This window comes from Neopsephotus bourkii, unplaced genomic scaffold (assembly GCF_033783945.1).
Source record: "Neopsephotus bourkii isolate Nb327-2 ecotype Australia unplaced genomic scaffold, CSIRO-AGI_Nbou_v1 NB_1675, whole genome shotgun sequence".
NCBI lineage: Eukaryota > Metazoa > Chordata > Aves > Psittaciformes > Psittacidae > Neopsephotus > Neopsephotus bourkii.
The window spans coordinates 555,081-579,772 of record NW_026902149.1 but is presented as its reverse complement, the minus strand read 5'-3'; the positions used below and the strand labels follow the sequence as shown (position 1 = coordinate 579,772).

The 24,692-nt window shown below is 54.2% G+C and overlaps 2 protein-coding genes across 3 annotated transcripts; one reads left to right on the top strand and one right to left on the bottom strand.

The window, feature by feature from the left end:
- Nucleotides 1-491: 491 nt before the first annotated feature.
- Nucleotides 492-3,828, bottom strand: LOC133224304 (28S rRNA (cytosine-C(5))-methyltransferase-like). 2 transcript variants are annotated; one of them, XM_061375720.1, is made up of 10 exons: nucleotides 3,710-3,828; nucleotides 3,456-3,578; nucleotides 3,207-3,381; nucleotides 3,018-3,126; nucleotides 2,601-2,739; nucleotides 2,090-2,205; nucleotides 1,651-1,829; nucleotides 1,365-1,569; nucleotides 1,140-1,292; nucleotides 492-925 (listed from the first exon to the last, which is right to left on the bottom strand). In XM_061375720.1, exons 1-10 carry the CDS (start codon nucleotides 3,800-3,802, stop codon nucleotides 751-753), a joined length of 1,467 nt encoding a protein of 488 aa, XP_061231704.1. In that variant the 5' UTR covers nucleotides 3,803-3,828; the 3' UTR covers nucleotides 492-750. The 2 variants fall into 2 exon arrangements, with proteins under 2 accessions (XP_061231704.1, XP_061231705.1); XM_061375721.1 differs by having other exon boundaries at nucleotides 3,456-3,566; nucleotides 3,710-3,817.
- Nucleotides 3,829-8,414: 4,586 nt separating this feature from the next.
- FKBP6 (FKBP prolyl isomerase family member 6 (inactive)) lies at nucleotides 8,415-24,367 on the top strand. Its single transcript, XM_061375755.1, has 8 exons — nucleotides 8,415-8,742; nucleotides 10,150-10,239; nucleotides 10,685-10,887; nucleotides 12,044-12,163; nucleotides 13,244-13,438; nucleotides 13,705-13,814; nucleotides 15,089-15,173; nucleotides 23,946-24,367. Exons 1-7 carry the CDS (start codon nucleotides 8,415-8,417, stop codon nucleotides 15,159-15,161), a joined length of 1,119 nt encoding a protein of 372 aa, XP_061231739.1. The 3' UTR covers nucleotides 15,162-15,173; nucleotides 23,946-24,367.
- The last annotated feature ends 325 nt before the right edge of the window (nucleotides 24,368-24,692 follow it).

The following is a 24,692-nucleotide window of genomic DNA, read 5'->3' as shown; positions in this document are numbered from 1 at the left end:
AAATTCCTGCAGAGCATCTTCCCCCTGTGTGAAGCTGGCAGAGACAGGGGCTTCTCACAGTGCCTGCAGGAGTTGTACCACCAATTGCAGGTGGTAGAGGTTATCAAGGTGAGGGGACAGCCGGTTGCTCTGGGGAAGGGGGCATGGTGCCAGGCACCAGCACACTGTCAGGACGGGGCACAGGCAGGGACCAGCGTGTGCAGACACCAAGCTGCCTGAGGGGCCGCGGGTGCCAGAGCAGCCCTGGCACCTGGGATGCTGCCCAGCATCCCCCCCATGCCACACACACCTGAAGGCTGAGCCCTGCTCCTGCAGCACGGTGCCCAGCACATCCTCGTTCTTCCAGTGCAGGGAGCAGGTGAAGGAGACCAAGTGAAGCAGAGCCGGGAAGCTCAGGGCATGGCTCAGGGGCCACTTCCCAGCACTGTGCTTACAGGTACTTGCTCCCACTGCTGAACTACACCTGTAGGGTTGAACAATACTGGTTGTACTATTATTACTATTTAGTTTTATTTCCCTTGTTTTCCTCCACTTTGCCTCTGCTTCGAGCAGTGGCAGTTGCCAGGCAAGGCTGCACAAACGTGCTGGAAAAGACCAGGGAGAGAGAGAAACTCAGCTCTGGGTCATCCCTACAGTCAGTCACAAGCTTCTCTGAAAGCCCATATCAGGGTAAGGGTTTCTGTAACAAAACATGGTAAAAGACACCCTTAACCAGCTGAGTTTACCCATGATGGGAGGCTGTGCCACAGCTCAGGCAGGCAGCAGGGTGACAATCCCCACCAGCCCCGGCTGGGCACTGTGCATCCTAAACCGGTTGTTTCCCTCCTTTACCCGCTGCTTTTTCCTCTTCCTCTTCTTGGGAGCTGCTCCTGGCTCTGTTCCCTTGCCGTGCTGCGGGCTGTCAGCAGCAGCCGCAGGCAGGGAGCTGTGGAGAAGAGCAAAGGGCCTGAGACCCACTCAACACAGCACAGTGTCTCCTGCCCTCTCCTCGTGCTGCCCTGGGACCCCTCCATCTTCCCTCCTCCTCCCCATGCCAGGAACGCAGCAGCACCCTCAGCCTATGTGTGCCACCAGCCCGAGCCTGTCCCCAGACCCCCAGGAGCTGCTGGAGGCCACAGAGCTCCCGGGCCCGCTCTCACCTCAAGGCCGCAGGCCCATCCCTGCGCCGCTCCAGGACAGCCACAAAGAAGCCGTGGGTGAGGGTGTCGGCAGCAGAGGCACGGAGGCAGCTCTCTGCCCCGGGGAAGGCAGCGAGTCCTCGGCAGGGCCAGCAAGGGAAGGCGTCCACCAGCCTGCAGCATGGGACGAGGGTCAGGGCCAGGCCCCGCAGCGCCTGCTCTGCATCCCCCCACCACCAGACACACCTGAAGGCCGAGCTGCACTCCTGCAGCACAGCCCCCACCACGTCCTCGTTCTCCTCTTGGTGCAGAGAGCAGGTGGAGTAGACCAAGCGCTGCAGAGCCGGGAAGCTCAGTGCATGGCTCAGCACCTTGCGCTGGAAGCCGGCCAGCGCCTGCAGCCGCTCGGCACTTGGGGCAGCCTCTGCCATCGGCACCCGGTTCACCATCCCTGCGGGGAGAGCAGCCATCGCCTGGGGCCTGCGCGCCCACAGCCCACCCAGGGGTGGGCGGCCAAAGCCCCCCGTGTTACCTGAGCCGCTGCAGGATGGGTCGAGCAGGATGTAGGCCACCTTGCTGTACTTGGGGTCTCCAGGATCCACCGTCAGGAAGTCCTGCTGGGCCAGCTGGAAACCGGTGACACCAGCGCGCATCAGCATGGTGTTCATGGTGGCCAGGCGCTTGGTGTCCACGTCGAAGGCAAAGATCTGGCTGAAGGCAGAGCCCCGTGCCCAAGAGACGCGTGAACATCCCACACGGCCTCAGGAACGCGCTGCCCTGGCAGGATCATGCACCGGCCATCGGCCAGGGCCAGCCAGGCAGTGCTCGGGAGCTGCTCCCCCAGCCGGGGCAGGTCTTGGGCAGGGAGAGGGACCAGGGGCTGCGGATGTGTGATCCCACATCCCCCTGCACCCTCCCCAGGCCACCAGCCTACCCAGGGAAAAGCAAGCACCACACAGCCCTGCCCTCACCCCTTGTTCTTCAGGAGGGCTGCCAGGTGGCTGGTCTTGTTCCCAGGCGCAGCGCAGGCATCGATGACGTGGGAGCCAGCAGCAGGGTTGAGGAGGAAGGCCGGGAGGCAGCTGGCCTGCGGGAGGACAAAGCCCTGTGAGCGGAGGGGGCAAGAAGCAGCCCCTGCCCCTCCTCAGCCATGGCTGACACCGTGGGGCCACAGGCAGCCACAGCAGCAGGGGACAAGTCCACCAGCACCCACTGCCAGGAGCCTCTGCCCAGCCGCAGCCTCCCACTGCTCCCAGAGCTGGTGCCGGTTCCTGCGGGGGGTTACAGCCCAGTTCACAGCAATACCCCCATCCGTACATGTGGCGGAAGCAGAGCCACAGGGCAGCCCCAGAGCTCCCGGCTGCATTCATGCTCTCTGCTGCAGTAAAGCACGAGCACAGCCCTTGGCATGTGGGAAGAAGCTTTCCCTCCACCCCTGTCAGGGGATTCCCCAACTGCAGCCTCCTGCCACCAGCTGCCCACCTTGTCCTGCAGAATGATGTGTCCTGAAGTGTACAGCAGGTTCTCATGCAAGTCTGTCTGCGGAGGGAAAACCAGCAGCTCCGGAAGGTGAAGGTCCAACACGAATTTCTTCCCGGAGAGGGCCCTCAGCTCTTCCACACTGCGCACGAGGCACAGGGATGATGAACACGTGGTCCTGCCTCATCCTGCCCCCACCAGAGCTCTGCAGAGCCCAGGCTGACGCCCTTTGTCCCACGTCTCCTCTCTCCTTCAGTGCCGGGCAGTGCAAGGAAGGGCAGAACACGGGAGTGGGGACATCCCAACCCAGGCACCCTGAGCACCGAGACCAACGACCCCTTGACCCACAGGACCTCATCCCAAGCCCTTGCTGCTCACTGACAGCCCAGATAAGGTGGGGCAGCAGGAAGAAATGCTTACCTGGCTGCCTTGCCCAGGTACGAGTAGCCCTCCCGCTTGAAGAAGTCAATCACGTCATCCACACACGTCTTCAGGGTGTTGACCCGGACGTAGCGCGGTACCTGGGATGCTGGGGGAGCCGCCCGGGTCACACACGGCCACCCACTGCCGCCACCACAGCGACACCACCGCGCCCAGAGGCCCACTCACCGCCGGGGCCGGCTGCCTGCGCCGGGGCCAGGAGGTCCTCGTTGCGGCTCACCTTCTGCCGCACCTTCAGGCGGGCCAGCTCGGCCTCCAGCCGGGCCCGGTGCCGCCGGGCCAGCGCCTTCCAGCGGCCCCCGCACTTCAAGCCCTTGCCGAAGAGCAGGTCGTACACCAGCACCTGCGGGGACAAGGCTCAGCCGGGACCCGCCGCCCCGGGACCCGCCGCCGCTGCCGCCCCCCGGCCCCGCTCACCTTCGCCAGCTGCGGGGACAGCTTCTTCTCGGCCTGCAGCAGCGCGGCGGCGGCCAGCAGCTCCTCCAGCACCGGCGAGTAGCGGAGCGTCTCGGACACCAGCGCGTACAGCTGCCGGACGTGCTGCGGGGCGGTCAGGGGCTGCCCGGGGGCACGGACCGGGCCCGAGCCCGCCCCAACCCCGCACACGCCCCGCACAGCCCCGCCCCGGGCCCAGCCCCGCCCCTCCCGCGCCTCGCCCCGGCCCCGCGCACCGGGAACCGGCTGTGGTACACCAGCGCCTTCACGCCGCCGGCGCCGCGCTCCAGCCCCTCCAGGACGGCGGCGGCCGCGCTGTACAGCGCCATGGCTCCCGCCCCGCCTGCGCACACGGCACTTCCGGCGGTGCCGCGTCCCGCCCCGCAGCGGGCAAGGACGGGCAGGTCCTAGAGCCCGCGGCTCGGCCGGGGAGGAGGCGGGCGGGGACTTTCGGGGTGTTGGTGAAGCAGAGAAACAAACGGACACAGAGCGAGAGGGACGGGGAGGTGCTGGGGCGAGGCCAGAGGAGGGCACGGAGCTGCTGCGGGGGCTGGAGCAGCTCTGCTCTGGAGCCAGGCTGAGAGAGCTGGGCTGAGGTACCCGCCAGGTGGCTGGAAGGGAGGGCAGCCGTGAGGGCAGGGCCGGGCAGTGCCGATCACCCCAGAACTGGAGATGCTGCCGGAGGGCGCTGTGCTCCTGGGGGAGCTGAAGGGGAAGGTGCAGGTGTGGGCTCCAGGCAGGAAGCCCCCACCCCGCTGGGGCTGTTCCTCAGCAATTGGGCTGTTTCTGAGCTGTCCCTTCCAGCTTTGGCCGTGGTGAGGACAGCACAGAGAGGTGGCTGCACCTCAGTGTGCCCCAGTGCGGCCATTGTGCTGTGGCTCATGGTTTCTCTTGTGGGAGAGCTACAGGTATTGCTTCTTGTGGAGGGCAGGTTTCTCCCACCAGGGGAAAGCCTGGCTGGACAGACAGCACCTCCATCTCGCTTCTGGTACTGTCTCAGCGGTGTTTGGTGAGGGTACCCACTGCCCAGGGCAGGGCTCAGGGCTACGGACAGTGGGCTGAAAGCTGGAGAGCTCAGCAGACTGTCACCACCTTCACTAGCAAGTGCACTCACCTGGATGAAACCAAGCTGACTTTCACTGCTGAGTGCCTCCAGAGAGCTCTGCATCTCCTTAAGCCTCTGCAGGGCATCTGATGTCTGCTTGACCTGAGGCTCAATAGAGGTGATGAGCTGCGTTGCCTTCCTCTCAATGCTCTCCAGGAAGGTGGCCTTCTCCTCATCAATGTACCTGTGCAGCTCCTGGAACTCCTTCCGGATCACCCACTTGAACACATCTGCCTCGTTCTGCAGGGAGACAGCAAGCAGCAGTGCAGGGTGGCCTCGCTCCATCCCCTTCACCTGCTGTTGAGTTTCAGAGGTGCTGCAAGCAATGTCAGTGTGTCCCATCAAGCTCCCTCTGCTGCCTTTCCAAATAAAGAGCAGCTCTGTGCACATCCCGCTGTCCTCAGCAGCTCACCACCACAGCCCCCCAGCCTTACACCTCTCCTCTGAATCTCCCAGAGTTTGATTTCCTGATGTCCCAGCCAGCCTCGTCAGAGCCTTGAAGGAGTTCCTGGATCCCTCTGCTCCCAGGGAGCTCCCTGTGCCCTGGGCTAAGGGAGAGAAAATGCAGCTCTATTTCCATTTGGATTCAACCCTTCTGAGGAGCCCCACTGGGAAGCTTTAGCCTCTGAAGGGATGCCGGGAGGTCCCTTGGAGACAGCTACTGCATGGGAAATGGATGTGACACTAAACCAGGCATAAACTCAATGTGAAACCAGCCCATTGCTCTGACTGGGAAGCCTGCTCCAGGCAGGGTCCTTTTCACCTGTTTATCTTCCCACCTCCAAGGACACTCAGTCAACCCAGCCTTCACCACTGCTCTGCTGGGATGTGCAGTGAGGGTAATATCACCCCTCCTGGAGACAGGGCTGTGCTACCAGAGAGGGCTACATCAAGCTTCCTGAAAACAGGTCTATGGTTAATCCCTGAGTTTTGTGAGAAACAAACTGCAGTGAGTGGGGTGGAAGATAAGCCCTGTCTGCTGTCCCAGGAAGGGCAAAGGGAAGGAGTAGAGGAGGCAAGCTGGGAGCAACCAGGAGCAGAGGCTGCTCCAGGGGCTGTGTGGGACACAAAGACTCGGGGGTATCACAGTATGTTAGAGATTGGAAGGGACCTCAAGAGATCATCCAGTCCAATCCCCCTGCCGGAGCAGGAACACCTAGATAAGGTTACACAGGAACGTGTCCAGGCGGGTTTTGAATGTCTCCAAAGAAGGAGAATCCACAACCTCCCTGGGCAGCCTGTTCCAGTGTTCTGTCACCCCACTGAGAAGAAGTTTCTTCTCAAGTTTAAGTGGAACCTCTTGTGTTCCAGTTTGTGCCCATGTATGGGCTCCCTTGACACATGGCACTCACTGCAATGCAGCTTTGGTTGTTGATGAGCTTGCTGATGTGATCGTCCAGGTTCCTCTTGTACTGGTGGAGATTGGTCAGCAGCACAGACCTGGCCTGGGAAACACAGGTGGGAGATCAGTCCTGTTCCAAGAGCAAGATAAGCAGAGATGAGTGAAGATGCAGCTTAGCAGCTGGGGAAGGCGAAACAGAGACATCTCCACCCCACCAGCACCAGTGCAGACAGTTGCAAACTCATCATGAGGCTCCCCCTCTGCTGTGCTCTGGAGGCATTGGTAGATTAGATATTAGGAAAAAATTCTTCCCTGTGAGGGTTGTGGGACACTGGCACAGGGTGCCCAGAGAAGCTGTGGCTGCCCCATCCCTGGCAGTGCTCAAGGCCAGGTTGGACACAGGGGCTTGGAGCAAGCTGCTCCAGTGGAAGGGGTCCCTGCCCGTGGCAGGGGTTGGAGCTGGATGAGCTTTAAGGTCCCTTCCAACTCAAACCCGCCTGGGGTTCTGTGATACAAAGCCTGAGACACAGCATGCAGCTGTGACTGCAACTCACCCCCTTGAAACACAGTGTGGTCTCTGGTCCCCACAGCGCTCCACGTCCTGGGCCAGCACCATTTGGACACAAGCCCAAATACCAGCCTCTCCCACCAGCCTGGGCCTGCCTGTGGCCCAGCCTGTTCAATAGCTCTAATGCTGTGCAGCTCTGCCTCCCCTGCTGCTCCCAGAGCTGAGTGTAACTGCCCAGATCCTTGCACAAGTCAAAGACATAACCTGAAGTTGAAGAAATGAAACACGCAGCCAGAGGCTCAGTAGCTTTCCCAGGGAAAGGGCAGGCTGTGACCTGAGCTTGGCTTTTATCACACATCGCTATAGGAGCTTGGTGAATCAACGAAAGCCTGTGACCCATGAGACACCATAAAACCCCATACGGAGAAACCAGCTTCAGCTGCTCCCTCCACTCACACATTCACATCCCAGAGACCCAAATAATAGCCTCCCACTCACTGCACCACTCACATGCCCTGCACGGCTTCCTCCTGGCCCTGGCTTGGTGCACTGAGCCCGACGGATGTCACTCGGCTTCCCAGTCAAGCTGAAGAGTTTGACCTGGTTGGAGAGGCAGCGAGGCAGGTAGTGGGACCGGCAGGCCCCCGGTGGGACAGGGAGCTGAGCCACTGAGCCCTCCTGCAGCCTCAGCCCTGCTAGGGGTGTCCCTGCTCAGTGGGGAGAGCCCAGGCAGCCTCTTGCGCCCTCTCCCACCCCAAGGGTGGTGTCACACCCCCCGGGAGGGCTGCCCTCCGCCCCTGCTACGCAGGTATGGGCACACACATCAGATGATTGGGCAGGCAGGAGCCTTGATAAGAGGCGGTGGTGTTTGCCTCCCAGAGCAGCCAGCCTCCCCGAGCCCTGCCATGTTTCACTCATACCTGCTGCTGGGGACAGTAGAAACGTTTTCACTAAAATACTTTCTTATCAACTAAAGCTCTTTTTCTGCTCCAAACACCACTTTTTTATTGGTTGGTGAAAACCTTTGATTCCTTTGGAAAAGGTCAAAAGGAAACCTCAAGTGCAGCTCCCCCAGTGTAGGGCAAGGCACACGTCTACCGTACAAAAAATGCTTCCTTGCACAATTATTCCCAGTTCACAGATGTGTCTGGCTTGCAGGCACCCTGGTGGGTCCCTCCTGGCATCACCAAGGGGAAGTTGGGGACAAGGAACCCTTCTCAGCCCGGAGGGCCCAGCTTTAGGGCAGCCTCCAGAGGCTGTGCGGTGGGGAACTGGAGACAACGGCTCAGGATTAGCCTGGGGCTCCCACCTTGGCCGCTGGTGTTGGGTCATCAGAAGGGTGCAGCTCCCACTCCCCAGAGGGAGCTGGCAGCTGGGGGCAGCCTCTGCTTCGCTCTGGGGAGGCCCCCCCCTGCAGCCCTGATCCAGCTCTGGGGCAGCAGCACAAGAGAGACGCGGAGCTGTTGGAGCGAGGCCAGAGGAGGCCACGGATCTGCTGCGAGGGCTGGAGCAGCTCTGCTCTGGAGCCAGGCTGAGAGAGCTGGGCTTGATGAGCGCTGAGGTTACAAACCACCGCACGGCTCTGACAGGCCGCGGGTCCGTCCCTCGCTCGCAGGGCACAGCTCGGGGGAACAGGCACGGCGCTGCTGTCGGCGCCGCAACACACGGGCACGGCCACGGCCACGGCCCCGCGGGAGCACCCGGCTCTCCTGCAGGGGGGTGCCCGGAAAAGGCCGCTGCGTCCGCAGACCGCTGCGGACAGCGCGGAGCCGCGGCCGGGCCAGGGGAGCAGGCCCCGCCCCTCAGGGTGCATCGCAGCTGCCCATTGGCTGAGAGCAGCCCAGGGGCGTGTCCCTGCCGAGACGCGCGAACGCGGGGCGACTTAAGCCGCGCCTTGGGGGAAGTGCGGTGCTCGGAGCGCGATTGGCGGGAAGGCGCCGTGTGCTGCGGGCGGTGGTTGGCGGGAAGGCGCGGGGCGCTGTGGCGATGGCGAGCGGCGGCAGCAGCAGCGGCAAGGGCAAGGGCAAGGGCAAGGGCAAGGGCAAGGGCAAGGGCAATGGCAATGGCAATGGCAATTACAATTACAGTGGCGGCCGCGCCCGGCAGCTGGCGGAATGTGAGAGGGCTGCGGGTGAGGCCCGGCCCGGGCCACAGTGGAGGCTTCCCTCGGAAGGGCAGGCCCCGCCCGCGTCCCCCTTCCAGAGCTTGGTGCGGTGCCGGCACCTGCAGGACCTGACCGGCGATGGAGGGGTGCGCAAGCAGGAGCTGCGGCCCGGCACTGGGGAGGCCATGCCCTCAGACGCCTCCGTGGCAGGTACTGTTGGGGCTGCAGGGCCGGTGGTGCTGCTGGCTGAGGTGTGGCTGGGAGCCTCCTGCCGCAGCCGCCGGTTCTTGCATCTTTCTCAGGGCTGTGTGTGGTCTGCTGCGTGCCTCCGGCCACCGTCCTGTGGGGGGTGCTGCATGAAACCCGGGCCTGGCTCCCCTTGGGTTCTGGTGTGTTCTGCAGCAGTGCTGCACCTTGTTTGATGGGCACAAGCTGGCAGGCTCCAGTGCCCGTCTCTTGAGCAGCTTGCTTTATAAATGGCAATTGTTGAATTTAATCTGTGGCTAGCAGGATTCAGAAAACCTGAAATCCTCAGAGGCACAGTGAAGTCAGGGTCTCATGCTCTTCTATGTCATCTACATCAGTGCAAGGTCCTGCATGGGCTGTATGGCTGGTGTGATGTGTCTGCTGGGGGAAATGGAGCAGACACAGCCTTACTGTAAAGGATCCCCTGTGCTTCTAATGAGGCAGTGCTTGTGGTGGGCAAATCTCAGCACTCTGGATTTTAGTGTGAGGTCAGAACAAGAATTTAAAAGTGCTTGTATTACACAGTATGTCTTTCTGTTTCAGAGACTGTCTGCTCTCCAGATCAGTATTCTAGCACTGAGATACTCTGTTTAACTTCTCGTGGGTGACATGAAATGAAAGGGCATCTTGACCTTGAGAATAGCAGGGTTTAGGGCTCCCACCTGTGCTCACAGTACACAGAAGAACTTTGAAGCGGAAAGTTCTGGAAGTGCAAAGGCCTGGTGCTGTATCAAGGGAATTGCAGACTCATAGACTGGTCTGGGTTGGCAAGGACCTTAAAGCTCATCCAGTGCCACCTCCCTGCCATGGACAGGAACACCTTCCTCTAGAGCAGGTTGCTCAGAGCTCCATGCAGCCTGGCCTGAACACTGCCAGGGCTCATTACAGTTCTTTTCCTAACTGGGTGAGAGCTGGCATTACACACGCAGCACTCAGGAGAGTGGCAGGGCTCAGAGGGTCCCCTTGTACTTTTTGCCTTTGTTTCTTTTCCCGGGCCTTCAGCTTTGGTTAGAAGAGGGTTTGTTGCATATTTTTGCAGATAAAGTTGGGGCATTTTGATTTCTGAAGCTGAAGTTTCCAATTCTTTAAAACACAAAATCACATCTTTTAACTGGATAGGAATCAGGACTGTGAAGCAGCTGCCTTGCCTGCTGATGGTGTTAAAACAGTCAACTTGGCTACTTGCATGTGATCAGGTATTTGATACAAAACACAAGATGATTTGTGCTGCCTCTGCTGTTCTACAGTAGAAGAAAAAAAGAAAATCAGGATAAAATGGTGGCATTGCAGATCTGACTTCTGATGCTGCTGTTGCTGGAGATGAAATCAAACTCTTGCTTTTTTCCTCACCTCTGGCTTTGGGCTTCACAGTGAATTTCTCTGGATACCTGGAACACCAGGATAAGCCCTTCTGCAGAAACTGCTGCAGCGAGTCTCCTGAGCTACTGAAACTTGGGAAAGGTAAGTTTGAGGCCAAAAGTTTGTCTTGTGACTCAGAATTGTAAAGACCAGCACCTTAAGACACGTTGTTGAATGCTCTTTAGGGTTTGGGGGTTATTTGAAGCTTTTAAATCTTGCTAATGGAGTCTAAAAGCCTCCTGCTTCACATGGGTGATGGTCAGTCTGGAACTGATCACCCTCTGGCCCTCTTGACTCTTGGTGGCATGGGGGTGCCCTGAGGCAACTGCTCCTCTCCTGGTGCTCTTAGATCACTGAAGAGGAGGCATTGTATTGAGTGTGTGCTTGGTACCACCACAGGCTGCCTTGACAGGAGGCAGTTGACCATTGCAGTTGCCGAGGTATGAGCTACCAAGGAGCTCTTCCTGCAGGCTTTGGAGAAATAGCTTGGGGTCGGAGGAGGGTTCTGTGTTTGATTCTGATGACCTTCCATGTCTTGTTGAGACAGACATCACGCTTTTGGGCTTGGAAATTGGCCTGCTGACAATGAAGAAGGGAGAGTTGTCAAGGTTTGTCTTCACACCGGCTTACGCCTATGGGCAGCTAGGCTGTCCTCCGCTCATTCCCCCATGTGCCACGGTCATCTTTGAAGTGGAGGTGCTGGACTTTATCGACTCGGCAGAATCTGACGCGTTCTTTGAGTTGACTGCTGTGAGTTGCTCTAACGAGGTTTGAAACCTGAACCTGGCGGCTAAACCTTTGCTGTCTCTGTCTCCTTCCCCTTGCTGAGCCGCGTGCATTACGTATGTTTAGCTTGCAGACGCGTGCATGCTCACGCTGCCCTGCTCACCTCCCCCTGTTTGTGCAGAGGGAGAAGCTGGGCGCTGCCTTTGTTTGCTCCTGCGTGCTGGAGTCAGGCTTCCATTCCACGGGTCTAGGGTTTGTTTTTAGCTTTACAAGAAACCGCCTGGTTGCAGTAGGGGGCACCAGCTGCCAGGGATTTCCCCGAAGGAACAGTAAGGAGCTCTCTGTAGAAACCCTGTGCCAATGGCAGTGTCCGAGTGCCTCCCCCAGCTCCCACCCTTTGTCCCTGTGTCTTGGCTGCTTTCCCAAGTGCTCCTTCACTGTTTGCTTTCCTCCCCGGTGAGTTACAGTGCTATTGTTGATTGCCCCTTTTCCTGTAAAGGGTTTTGGGCTGTGGCTGTGGGGCGGTGTGGAGAGGCCGCCTCCTCCTCCCCTCCTGCTGCTGCACAGCCCATTTTTACCGCACAGAGAGAGCCCTGCCAGCAAAGCACACGTGTTGCAGGAGAGCTCACTCCCCCTCCTCCCAGTTGCCCACCCTCTCTGGTTAACTGACCTCTGAGTGGTTCAAACTCGCAAACCCAGGGGAAAACCTGGCATGAATTTTGTCCCTTATTATTGCTGTTTGGGTTTTGACACCCTGGCGGGATGTCAGCCAGGTCTGGGAGCTGGCCTGAGGCAAGAGCCTGGGGGTGATGCAGAGCCATTAGAGCAATGGAGCCTTTCACAGCTGCAGCAATACTGTTCAACTGTGTGCTCTCTGCTGAGCAGGTGAGAGTTGGGCAGGGTTTAAGGATGCATTCCTGCTTCTTTCAGCCCGCCCCCCACCCCGAGTCTCTTTGTTTCTGGTGTGATCGGTAGCACCCTTCACCAGTGCAAGGGCAGGAGCACGTTTCAGCCTGGAGAAGGGAAATGCCACACAGAGGTGGCCTGGCTGGACTCTGCTGGGGCCTTGGCAATGGTCTGGCTCCTGCTCTGTGAACTGACAGGGACCGTGCAGGACTGGCCTGCCTGAGCTCCTGCTGGTCTTTTGTTGGAGCTGAAACTCGGGTGTTTCTTTACACAGGAGCAGCAGGCAGCATTTCCTCTACAAAAGGTGTTGAAAGTGGCAGGTACTGAGAGACAATGTGGCAACTACCTCTACCAAAGGAGGTGCTTGGATGGTGCCAAAGATAGATACAAAAAGGTATGACACCAGAAAAAAAATCTGCTTTCCGTTGTAAAAAGCTGTGAAAGTGGTGATTGTGTAGTGCTAGCTCACCATAAAAAGTACAGTTTAGAAATCACATAATAGAACTGTAGCATCGTTCTGTCGTCAAATGGCTTCATTCTATTTTCCAGGGTAGTTTGTTATTTAAGAACAGATCTTGGACACCTGCTTTTGTGTGAGCAGCAGAGGTAAACGAAGGAGAAGGGTTGGAAGAAACAGGCAGAGCCCTTTCCCTTCAGGCTTGCTCCCTGTGGGCTCCAGCCGGGAAGGAAGAGTGTGTCTTGGCTGTGAGCCCTGTGTGGTTGCGTAGCTGACTGCTGAGCTAGAGCATTTCAGGGCAGCTTTGGCTGGGAGAGCTCATTGTGCAGCTCGGCCTCGTGTTGCAGCAGCGTTCTGATTAATGCTTTAAGAAGGAATCTAGAATCCCTTTGTCTGGAAGCAGACATCACTGACACACTGTGCACTCACACTTTATTTTTAACCTTCCTGTTGGGAATCACAGCACAGCTGAGGCTGGTGGGGGCCTCCAGTGCACCGCTGAAGTAAGAGCAGCCACAGCTGGATGTTGCCCAGAACTGTGTCCATTCAGGGTTTGAGCATCTTCAAGGATGGAGACCCCACATCCTCTCCAGGCAGGGAAGCAGTCAATTGTTCCCAAACTGGAATGCATCTGCCTTTGTTTTGGAGGTAGTGAGGTTTTGTGAGTTTTTAATTCCCTCCATTCAGAATTTTTCTTGCTGTTTTACTAACAAAACTAATTTCAATTGCCTTTCTCCTTGTAGGGTATCTCTGCCATCTTTGTCCTTAATGTTTGAGCTGTGGGTGTCATTTTTTTATTCTGTTGCTTTCAGGTCCCCTGAGAGGTTCCTAGCCCTGTAGTGCTGTAGCTCAGCTTAGTCATGCTGATGATGCCATGTGAATTCAGAGTTTGGATTCTCACTATTTTTTAAGTGATGCAGGTGAACAGAAACCCGGGTGCAGCTGTCTGATGAGGTGGGCTTCTCATTTCCCAGAGCAGATTTGTTGTGCACTAGTTCTTTTTTCTTGTCTGCTCAGGCATTATCCATCCTTCGTCTCAGCCCTTCCAGTGAGGCAGAGCAGCATCAGATCAATGCTTCCAAGCTGCCGCTGCTCCTGAATCTCTCCCTCACTTACCTGAAACTGGAGCGTCCTACCCAGGCTTTGGTGTATGGGGAAAAGGCCTTGGAAATCGACCAAAGGAATGCCAAAGCGTTGTTCAGGTGTGGCCAGGTGAGCAAAAATGAATTCCTTTGGTAGCCACATTGAGGAATGTCCTGGCCTGAGTGTGGAGAGAACCTTGAATGGACTGAGGAGAGCCACTACATTCTGGGCTAGGCTTTCTCAGCTGCCACAGCAGCAGGGGAGATTTGCAGATCTGTCACACAGATCTCTTTTGGGGAGCAGTTCCTGAGCTACCTGGAGCTGGCTCAGAAATGTTTGCACATGTGGTGAGTCTCCATTTATTGTGTGGCACTTCTGTCTTCTTCCAATGACAGGCTTGTCTCCGTATGACAGAATACAAAAAAGCCCTGGACTTCCTGGCCAGAGCTCAGCGCATAGAGCCCTTCAACCATGATATTAACAATGAGCTGAAGAAGCTGGCAAGGTGAGAGAACTCCTGTCTGTGCTGTAGAAGAGAGGGGGCTTAGACAGGCTGGAACACCTGCTCAAAAATATTCAATATGTTTAAAAACACCCCAAACAAAGCACAAAACTGTTGGTCAGTAAGTGACTGGGGGAAGTAGAGAAGGCTCCTCTCAGTGTGGAGACAGCTGATTCAAACATGTTGGACACAAAGCGGTTGCAGGTGATAAGTGAGAAGCTAAGAGCACCCCCTCATCCTGTACAGTGTCTCTGCAGCATATGTGTTATGCTCCTAGGGAGTAGGGAGGTCAGGGATTTGGATGGATTTGCAGCTCTTAAAATTAGGGAGATAGATTTGTAGTTCTGGTGGAAGGCTTGCATTGCATCACATCCAGAACAAAACTGTGTTGTTCTGATCTCTGGCATCAATCTGTGCCTCCAAATGAGGGGCTTTTGGGTTTCCTGCAGTGGTAGGTACGTGAGCAGGCCATCCACAGTCCAGGTGGGTATCCAGGACCTACTCTGTGTGGACAGATGTGGCAACATCTGTCTGAGACTTAACTGAAGAGACCTGCAGTGCTGGAATTTCACTGGGTGAAGCTCTTCTGAGGTTCTAGACCCTGAGGTACTGATGGTGGGGGTAGAGAGAGGATTAGCCAATGTCACACTTGGGCTGTTTCTGGTGTGTTGCAAAAAACCCCTTTGCTTTTGACGGTAGCAGATGCTGGAAAGCTGACCGTGTGGGCAGCCATCAGTCCCTGGGATGGAAGTGAGAGTGGAGGAGGAAGCAAATCCCTGCTATTTCCACTTAGGCTGGATGCAAATCCCTGCTGTCTCCTACCCATCCTCTGCCCAGATTCAGATTCAATGGTGGATACTCTTGAGTAGGGCACTCGGGCTATGTCTCCTGCTATGTGCTTGCATAAGGAGTGGCACATATGAGGAGCCAGGAAACTAGACCATAGGACATGGGTGGGGGTTCCTCTGCAGCATCACTTGCTTACAGAAATGGTAAGAAAGCATCTGGCTGCCACAAATCAAACTATCTACTTAAGTTAATAGTCGCCAGTGAAGCAAAGACCCAAGGTCTGGGAGTGAGGCACAATGTTTCCTGCTGTCCTTCCCTGACATGGCAGAAAGAAGGGGCTTGAAGGATCTGTGACTTTGCTACCAGCGCTCTCCTGCATTAGGCTGATTTCTTTCTCTAGAAACACTAGGAGATGTTTTCCGGTTGTGGCAGTGGTGGGGGGCAGGTGGTCCCTAGCCCGTGCTGCCATGCTGTGCTCTGCTTTGCAGCTGCTACGGGGACTACATGAACAAGGAGAAGGAAATGTGTCGCCGAATGTTTGCTTCTCTCAACACTGTCTGAGCAGGAATAAAGGTAATCAAGTTGTAAAAAAGGCCGAGGTCTCCCAAAACCTCGGTTGTCTCTGAACTGTTGTCAGCTGGGGAAACCTTTGGAGGGAAGAGAGTGGGGGTGTGTGGAGGGAAAGGTGCAGGATGGTGGAGTGAAGCGCTGCTGTGTTGTTAGCGTGGGGAAACTTTCCTGACAGCCAAGCTCGGGTGTGGGGGACAGGAACCTGAGACTGGCAATACTGGAATGAGTTTGATTTTGTTGTTTCCTGTGTTGCTCATCCCAGCTATGCCTTGTCAGAGCCAAGGGGAGAATAGCTGTATAGGCTTGTTTCTATGCCAATTAAAAGAAACAAAAGAGATTGTTCCTGTCAACCGTAAGAACTGGATTTCCTCCTCCCCTCCAGCACTCCTGCCTGGAGCTGCTGGAATGTCTCCATTCACAGAAATCTAAACTTTTATTTTTTTTTCTAATATCAAAAAACCTGTTTGTACAAAAAATTTCAAATAGATGTTTTGGACTCTTTAGAGCCTTAAATCTCTGGCAATATTGATGGGTTTATAAATGCACAAAGGCTCTTTGATCATTCTTTTTTTGTCAAAACCTTCAGGGGGATGTCAGGGGGAGTGGAAATCTTCCCTGGTCTCTTGCCTCCGGGTAAACCCTAGGGAAAGTGTTGTGGAAAGTGACAGCAGCCTTCTGTCAGAAAGCATCAGCAGCTTGGGGCCATTGGAGCTCTCAGCTGTTGTCTCATACAGAGCAGGCAGTACTTCTGTGTGTAGAGAATGGGTATTGGCAGCTTTTCTAGGAGTAGCAGTGAGAGTGCAGGGTGCAGGGCTGGTATTTTAAGGTTGCCTCTTTTGTCTGTGCTGTGAGGAAGCCAAGGTAGTCTGTGAGGAAAAGCTTTGCTTGAGGAGCTGCTTCCTAAAGTGACCTAAGTGCCTTTTGGCTGAATGCACCTCCCTGCTCTAGTCTTCACCTCTTGCAGCCCCTGTGCCTGGGTCTGAGCTGGGCATGTTGCTGAACCGCCTCAGAGCACAGATTTTTCTGCCCTCGGTTCAGGATGAGACAGGCTGCGTCTTTTAACAGCTTTCTACCCGCAGGCAAGTATCTGTGAAAGCAGATTTAAGGCTGAGAAGTGGACTTGCAGGTATGTGCAGAAAGGCTGTGGCTTTGGGCTTGGGAAGCGGGTTTGGATTCTGCACATGCACAATTTCAGAGACTTGTAGGTTGGAACCTGCAGGACCTGGGGCTCATGGCTGACGGAACCGCATAGCAGTGCCTGGCCTGGGAAGCTTCTTGTGTCCATCTGTGCCTTGCTTTGTGGTGGGAACTCCCAATGAATGCGGTGATTTGCTGAGTCACCAGACAGGTCCTCCACTGGGAAGGTTGTGTGGCCTCTTTTTTTCCCCAAAAGCAGCTCACAAGAGTTTTCCACACAGTGGTGTAGCGGCACAGAGCTGCTGTTCTAAATAAACTGGCATCTTCAGTTAGTGGAGCCAAAGAAGTGCAAAGGGGAAGGGAAAAAGAGAAACCTCTGCAGGAGGTTCCAAGGAGTGGGCTGGACTGTTCATCAGCCAGTTCCCAACCTGGCCTTGAGCACTGCCAGGGATGGGGCAGCCACAGCTTCTCTGGGCACCCTGTGCCAGCGCCTCAGCACCCTCCCAGGGAAGAGCTTCTCCCTAAGAGCTCAGCTCAGTCTCCCCTCTGGCAGGTTCAAGCCATTCCCCTTGGCCTGTCCCTACAGGCCCTTGTCCCAAGCCCCTCTCCAGGTTCCCTGCAGCCCCTTTAGGCACTGGAGCTGCTCTAAGGTCTCCCCTTCAGGAGCCTTCTCTTCTCCAGAGCCTGGCTCCAGAGCAGAGCTGCTCCAGCCCTTGTGCAAGCACTTGCTGCCAGGTCATGTGGAGCTTCTCATCAACCAGCACCCCCCAGTCCTTTTCCTCCAGGCTGCTCTCAAAGTATCTTGCTCAGAACACGCTTTTTTTCCTTTTTAAATGGAGTTTCAGATCAGAATTAACCTTTTCTGTGGTGAAATTCAAGGCCACTTGTGATGCTTCCTTGAATTTGGAAATCCTCATAGGGAGAAATAGAAGCATGAACACTTCCTTAAAGCCATCCTGCTGCCGTTCCTAGCAAACACAGTGGCCTGGCTCTCATGCTTGCCCCTCTGGGCTTGGGTTGTTTGCCTGACTTTGCATGCTTTGTGTGGTGCAGAAGTGTTAAGCCAGGTTACCTGGTATGTCCATAGCTGTAAGTCTTCCTCAGCGTCCCCTGAGTTGCAGGATGGATAGGCTGAGGACTGCTGGCTTATTGGAGCTTTTTCTTTCTTGTTTGAAAGACCCAGCATCAAAACCCATGAATTTCTTATGGTATTGCTGCAGTCCTTCATGATAAGGTATCTTAATTGTGAGGAGTGGGGTCAAGTTCCCTAGAACTGTCTGGATTCTGGGAGAGGGTCCTTGGTGATGGTTTCATCCCAGAAAGATCAGTATCTGAACTTTTTTTTATTGTAGGTGGGCTGAAGTTGCCAGCTTGCCTCTAACGTGTCTCCACGGGAGAAGTGGTCTCAGTAGTTGAGAGCACCCAGGGAAGTGTTCCAATGGAAACAAACTTGTGAATTTATGGCAGGAAACTGATTCTGAGGTCACACCTGAGGCTGCTAGGAATAGCAGGGTCTAGCAATTCTGAAGCCATCAACTGGTGAGAATTGGCTGCAGTCCTGGGGCTGTGTCACCAGGTAAAACTGACTGTAACTGGGCTTAAAATCGGCAGCAATTGCCAGTTAAACTGACCGAACAAGCTGAAAGAGACTTGCAGATAAACTGAAGAGTATGTGTATAGCACAGACAAACCTCCTCCTGCCTTGGGAAGGCTCCAGACTGCCTAAACAGCAACTTGCTTCTTCCCGTCCTGCTCTTATTACTGAGCAGATCTCCAATTTGCCTCCTGCTGACACTGTCCCTACCCACTGCCTGAAGCTGAACAACAGAGATCCAGCAATTTCACTTCTCCTTTAGAATACGTAGATTATTGTACCCCTGAGATGTCCTGTGCTGCACAGGAAACTGTTAAATACCTCCTTTATGCTGAGCATTGCTGGAGAAAGCAGGGAGGCTTGAAGGATGACTTAATTAAACATTCTCCTTGCTAAGCAGAGGAAGGAGAAAAGCTTTAATTAGGTGGTTGGGTTTTCTGCTTTCCCTCCAGCTCTCTCCTCTTCTAGCATCTTCTTTTCAGAGTTGTTCTGCAGTTCATGCCTGCAGTAGCACCTGTAATGCCTCCCTGGAGGATGGGTGGGCTCTGGTCTCTTCTAGAAACTGTCAGTGGAAAAAAGGCTGCGCCTCCTCTCTTAGGGATACTGTGCCCTGGCTGCTTCCTGAGCAGGTATACTGGCCATGGGCCCTGGTTTGAATGCACTGGTGGTGGCCACATCCAGGCTGGGAGGCCCAGCCTGGGCTTTGAAGTGAAAAGATAATATGAAATGGAAAGGAGGGAGACCCGTTTGATACCTTGGTGCCCTACTGTGCCCGTCCTCTGGGGCATCAGTGAAATGGTGGTTTTGGAGGGTAATCCCCTGCCTGTGGGCTGCCAAACACTGTCCATCCCGTGCAGCCCTGTAATGGGGTGTTCTTCCCATCAGCAGTGACCCAGAGCAGCTGATGGGACCGGAGGCCACATCACGTGAACAGCACCAGGGCACTGATGGCTGTGTCTGACACAGTGGCACCAGCGACTGCAAGCAGACAGTGGCTGCCAGCATCAGGAGGCACCACTGAGGGCTTCAGATCCTGGGAGCATTGCTTTCAGAAAGGCTTTCTGCTGAGGATGCAGGGGATGTCTTGGCACTGCTGTGAGCTGGTTTGCAGAACTGAAGTTCTTTCCGGTAAGGGTAGAGGTGACCATCATGTGCCTCTCCCACTGCCCACCCTATGTGACCGGGGACCTGTTGACTTGGCAGAATGCTGAGCATTATTGACATGAAAGTTACCTGAGTTCTTGAAGGACTGGGGGCTGCTGTAAGGATCAGTTTGAGCCCAGAGTTGCTGGATGAAGTCCTCTGTGAGTCATAAGTGTGTGTTGAAGAGTTCATCCCTTCCTCACTGTCCCATAATTATCCCTCTTGTGAGACCTCTTGCTCTCTGGGCAAGTTTTTGTGTTGCTTTGTCTGGGTGCTGTTTTAAGGGACTTCTTTTTAGACATGCTTGAGAAAGAGCTCTGCATTCTGGTTTTCCTTTTTGCTGGAGGTATCCTTGGCCTATCACAGGTCTGAGCAAGCTTGCCAAGCTGTTCTTCTGTCACCTGAGGTTCAGGATGGTCGCACATGCCATCAGCATTCAGGGTCTTGTGGAGTCAAGAATTGGTAAAGATCTCTGGAGAATTTATCCTGCCACAGGTCTGTCTGTCTGGCTTACAGCAGTGCTTGAACCTCACTGGGGATCCTTGCAGAGCTGAGGATCCTGACAAATGGATAGGCAAATAAAAATATTCCTGAGGAAAAAAGCATGTGATTGCAGCTCTTCAGGTGGCCATGGAGGGTCACACGGCTTGGCGATAAAGAGGAGGAGCACGTCTGTTCCTCGCACCTTCCTCTGTGAGTCTGGATGTTGGGGACGCCTGTGATGGGGTAGTTGGAGTCTGCTCATGCCTTCAGACATGGGGAGTCTCTGAGTGTCTGCTTGTGCTGCTGTGCTATGCAGACAGGCTTCACAGCCATCTTGGCCATAGAAGCGAGTCCACTCGAAGCACTAACAGCTGGACATTGCCAGGTGACACGTTAGAGAGGGTAGAGCTGACTGCAGAGTTGTTCCTGAGGGCAGCAGATCAGTGGCACCCTCATTAGGAAACTCTGAAGGCATGTTTTGTGCTCAGAGAAAGGCTCCTTGAGATGGCAATGCAGCATGTTCCCTCTAGGAATTGTCCAGATAAAGCCACGATAGCTTGGTGTTGTAAATAGCTGTTTCTTCTCCTCATAGCCAGCTGAATTGCCCAGCATATCTTATCAGTTAGCTGACAGCACCCTTGCTGTAGCTGGGCTTTCTTCTTGCCATCCCCAAGAGCTGCAGCCTGTCAGTTACTGCTCCTGGGGTCTGTGTGGTGGGTTTCAGAAGGAGGTTGTTCCCCCCTGGTAGCAGTGGCTTTTCTCCAGGCTGCCGTTCCAGAGTGGCAGATCCTTTTGGACTTGTCAAGGTTGGAGTGAAGAGCACTTATCAGGCAATTGCCATTCAAGAAGGTTTTAGCTCCTCTGCTGGCCCACACTCCAAATGCATACATGTAACATCTGTTTTCCCAGTGTCTTCATGTGGAGCTGTGGTGGAAGATGTACTGTGTCCTTCTGACTGCTGTGTGAAAGCTGCCTTTTTTACTCCATGGTCAGTAAGAATCCTGTTTAGATTTGAACAGAAGGGTTGAAAAAAGGCATTCTGTCTCCCGTCCCAGACAGATGGAGGCTGTATTTCTCCACATGTCCTTTAAAGGCCCTTCTCTGAGGTGTAAAAGCTGAACCACCCTTCCAGGCTGCCCTCCTGAAGCTGCTAACCTGATTGCTTCTCTCAAGGAGAAGCTCTTCTCACTGAGGGTTATCTCAGTGCAGTGCTGTTGGGAGCTGCTCCTTCAAAGCCTGGGTGTAGGGAGGACTGAACTGGCAGGAGCTGAGCTTCAGGTGCACACTTTGTACTTTCCAGTGTTGTTGTGCTTTGACAAGGATTGTAGCTGCTGTGTTAGTTTGGTGCCTGTGTGACACTGCTCCACAGCCCTGCTAGAGATGGAGGCAGGAGAGGGGGAGCTGGGGAAGAGGCACCGACAGTTCTTTATGCAAGAAAGCAGCTTAAACAAATCTTAAAGCCTTAGTTAAACTGTCAATTGTGGCTTTAATGCAGAGTAAAGGTGACTGTGATTATAGCTGCCCCGTGAGCTGGCATGTTGCTTACTGTAAATCAATGATCTGCTGCCTTGTCTTTCTGAAGGATGAATTAAAATAGCTGGTACCAACATTCTTCTCTCTGAACTTCAAAGAAAGCATGTGTCTCGCTGTTTTTTGTCGCTGAGTTGTTGCCAACCTGCTGTTAGGCGAAGGAAACAAATCCTGGAGCAGAGTCCTGGTCAGAGCACGCTGTTCTACGTGCAGGAGCAGCAAACACTTTGAATGTGATCCAGCGCTCTGCATCTTCAGAGCCGTGTGTTTTCCCCTCCACTTCTCTTTCGATTGTGTAGCCATGAGATGGAAGTGAAAAAGATGAGCTGATCAAACAGTCCTTGAAGCGGCTTTAGGGTTTCAGTTTGAATAGTTTTAATTAGCTCGATGTGAAGACTGCTGCTTCAAATAGCAGCCATGGAACCAGAAGACTCGCAGTTTGATCCTTTGTTTTTGTGGTGCACAAGAAGCCTCAGTAGCTGTAGGTTTTATGCCCAGCCAGACACCCCAAACCACAATGAACAGCCGGGGAAATCAAGGGATGATTTTTGCAGTATGCCTGTCAGGGATACATGAAAGGCAACGCTGTGTGGGGATAATATCAGACTAACAAACAGCAGAGGGTAAATCACTTGCAGTTTCAAAGAGAAGAGATCAGCTGAAGTGTCCTCAGTAGTTTTCCTTCTTTAGAAACTTCCTCCCCCCTTCTCTGAGTTGAAGGAGATAATAGATGGCACTGCCAGCCCGAAGCTGACTGTGAGTATCTGGTGTAACAGTGACCTTGGTTAAGCAGCAGGTTTGGCTGTACAGGGCAGCCTGTGAAATGCGGCTGTGCCCGGGTGAACCTGGCCAGTGGCTGCAGTGACTTGTCACCATGAATCCCACTTTGTGCTTGGCTAGAAGCCTTTACTCGTGTGTTTCTGGCAGTCCTGAAAGGTGCTTCACTGCTTTGTGCTTTTATTATCCCAAACTTTAAATGGGGGGCAGCCTTTGAGGGAGGCCCATTGCCCTGACTCGGAGTTTTCTGGCTTGGTGGCAATTGAGTCACAGGTTTTTGGTGGCTCTGAGCATACCAACCGGCCAGAACCCGGCTGCTTCAGGGTCAGCAGTGGAAGATGAGTAATCTGGTTCACTTTATAGCTAGTCCTGCTCTGAGAAGGAGGTTGAGCTAGAAACCTACTGATGTTCTTTGCAGCCCTAATTATCCTGTGATCCTGTGGTGCCTTTCAAGGATATATAATGAATGAGGTGTGGATTTTGAGCATCATGTGATGCTTCATCTTCTCATCCTTTACTCTGCAAAGTACCATGTTTCTTCACAATTACTGCTTTTCTTGCCCTCTGATTAGCAGTCTGTAAGCCAATACGCTCTAAGGAGCAGACCTCCCCATTTTGCTACTAGTAATTTAACTTGGATTTGCAGAGCTCGCTGCAGCTGAACCGGCTGAGCAAGCTGCAGTGGCTGTGGCTGCTGAAAGGATATCGAAGGTTGGTTTGGAACCTGGTATTCTTGAGCTGAGAGAAGATAGAGCACCTTTTGAACACACCTCCTTTCATCCGCAGAACTTCTGTAGGAGACAGATGAGGGGTTGTTTTGTGGAAAGGCTTCTGAGGATTTTTCTCCTTTCTCTTTTCTCCTCCACCTGCAGCTGTGGGTGATGGGGCTGACTGCTCTGCAGTGCCTCAGTCCTGTCTGCACTGACACATCAGGAAGATACCCTCTGTGTCAGCACTCCTCTGGGAGGATCTCAGAGGTGCCAGCTGCAGCAGCCACATGAACTTTGTTAACAGCCCCATCAACAAGCAGTGTGAAAACATGTGCTGAGTGTGTTTTATCCCAGGTGCTCAATGGCTCTGCGAACAAGAGAGAACTCCACATTGTGGGTGCCAGCACCACAGCTCCGCTGCAGATCTTGCAGTGTTGGACCAGCACTTGAAAACAAACAGGTTTCAAGGGAGGTACTGGTCTGTCTGCAGCAGAGGGACAGAGCAGAGCATGGATGGGAGAGGCACTACAGGAGCCAGTGAGGTTTTGGCAGCAAGATCCATGTAACCATGTAGAAGGTGAGGCAGATGATCCAAGTCCTGATCAGCGACCCAAGAAAATTTCCCCTTTGAAATAAAGAGCGTGGAGAGGAAATCCCAGCTTAGAAACAGCTTTGGCTTATACTCTGTGCCTGGACACTGGTTTTCTTCTACTGGCCCTAGAGAGGTAAAGAGGCTTCTCTGGGTACAGAATCTGTCACCACCTCAGTGTGTGCCGGGGCTCCAAGACTGGTATGGACCCAACCTCGAGTGACGGTGGTGGGGCAGGGGGAGCTAATGAAGAACAAAGTGCTGCAAGTGCTTTTGTGATCCCTTGCCAGTGTCCCAGTGGTGTGACCAGGCCTCCTGCTGGTCCTGTCTTACAACCAGGAAGGAGGGAAGAGGGGAGAAAGTAAATATGGTGAGAAGCAGTAGGAATCTCAGATGAGGGGAATGGTGAATCTCCAAGGAGACACAGGCTGTCTCCCACCAGCAAAGTGTAAGTATCCAGCCACTGAGTTTCCCAGCACAGGGTCAGAAAAGTCCAAGTGCTGGGCGGTATAGATAGCCCTGGACAGGAAGGAAGGTGGTCTGATGCATGCTCTCAGGGTTTCTCTGAGGATAAATGTGGTAGTTTTGAGTTCTTGTCACTGAAGACTCCATTTCCTCCAAGTCTGATGTGAAGAAGTTGCATGAATCGCATGGGGATTTCCCTGTGCCTGTTCCACTCATGCTAATCCACAGGAATCTGGGTGTTTCTTTCAGGGCTGCTGTGAACACGTGCTAGTAACAACCAACTGAGCATTTAATGTGGAAAAGTGTAGGTGATGCCTGAGGGACACTGTGATGTTTTGTTTCCCTAGGACCTCGCCAGCTTGCCTCTTGGACTGGAGGGAGACCCACCTCTGGGCACACGGGCATCTCGGCATCTCCCCTGTGCTTTGGGCAAAGGGCGAGAGCGCTGCCTTGTGTTGGGAGCGTGGAGGGGAGGTTCTGTGTTTGTGCACAACCTGGTTCTCCTGAGGTTGATTTTGTTTGCCACATTTTGAGGCTGTTTCCAGAAGAAAGAAGCCCTGCTGTTGGAGGGAGGAAGGCATTCCCTTGTTCTCCCTGCATGCTCTTGGAAGAGAACCCTTCTCTGACATCCTGCCTCTTACAGGTTCTGGGCTGCCTTTAGGGAATCTGTAAATGGGGTATGATGCCGTGAAGTTTTGCATTGTTTACACAGGTTGTTCTTTAAAAACTTTATTATTGTTCTGAGAAAATAAACCAACCTGAGAACTAACCCAGGATTTGTGCCAGTTCATTGTGCAAGAATGGTTAATGTCTGTCTCGAAGCATAAGGAGCTGCAATTTGGAAATAGCATCTGATCTGTTGCTCTTCTTGAGCAACACCATGTTCTGCTCTTTGTTTTGGCTGAATGTTCTGTGAGTGTTGATACTAAATTCCACGTTACCTGAGAATACCAGCTTTATCCCCTACAAATATTGCTGACTCCTCTAACTTCAGGTCTGTTTCCTTGGTGAGCAAACTCTGCTGTGTGCTCCCCTGTGTCTCTCTGAACATACACGTTCATGGTGAGGCTGGGATTCAATAAATCAAAATCAGA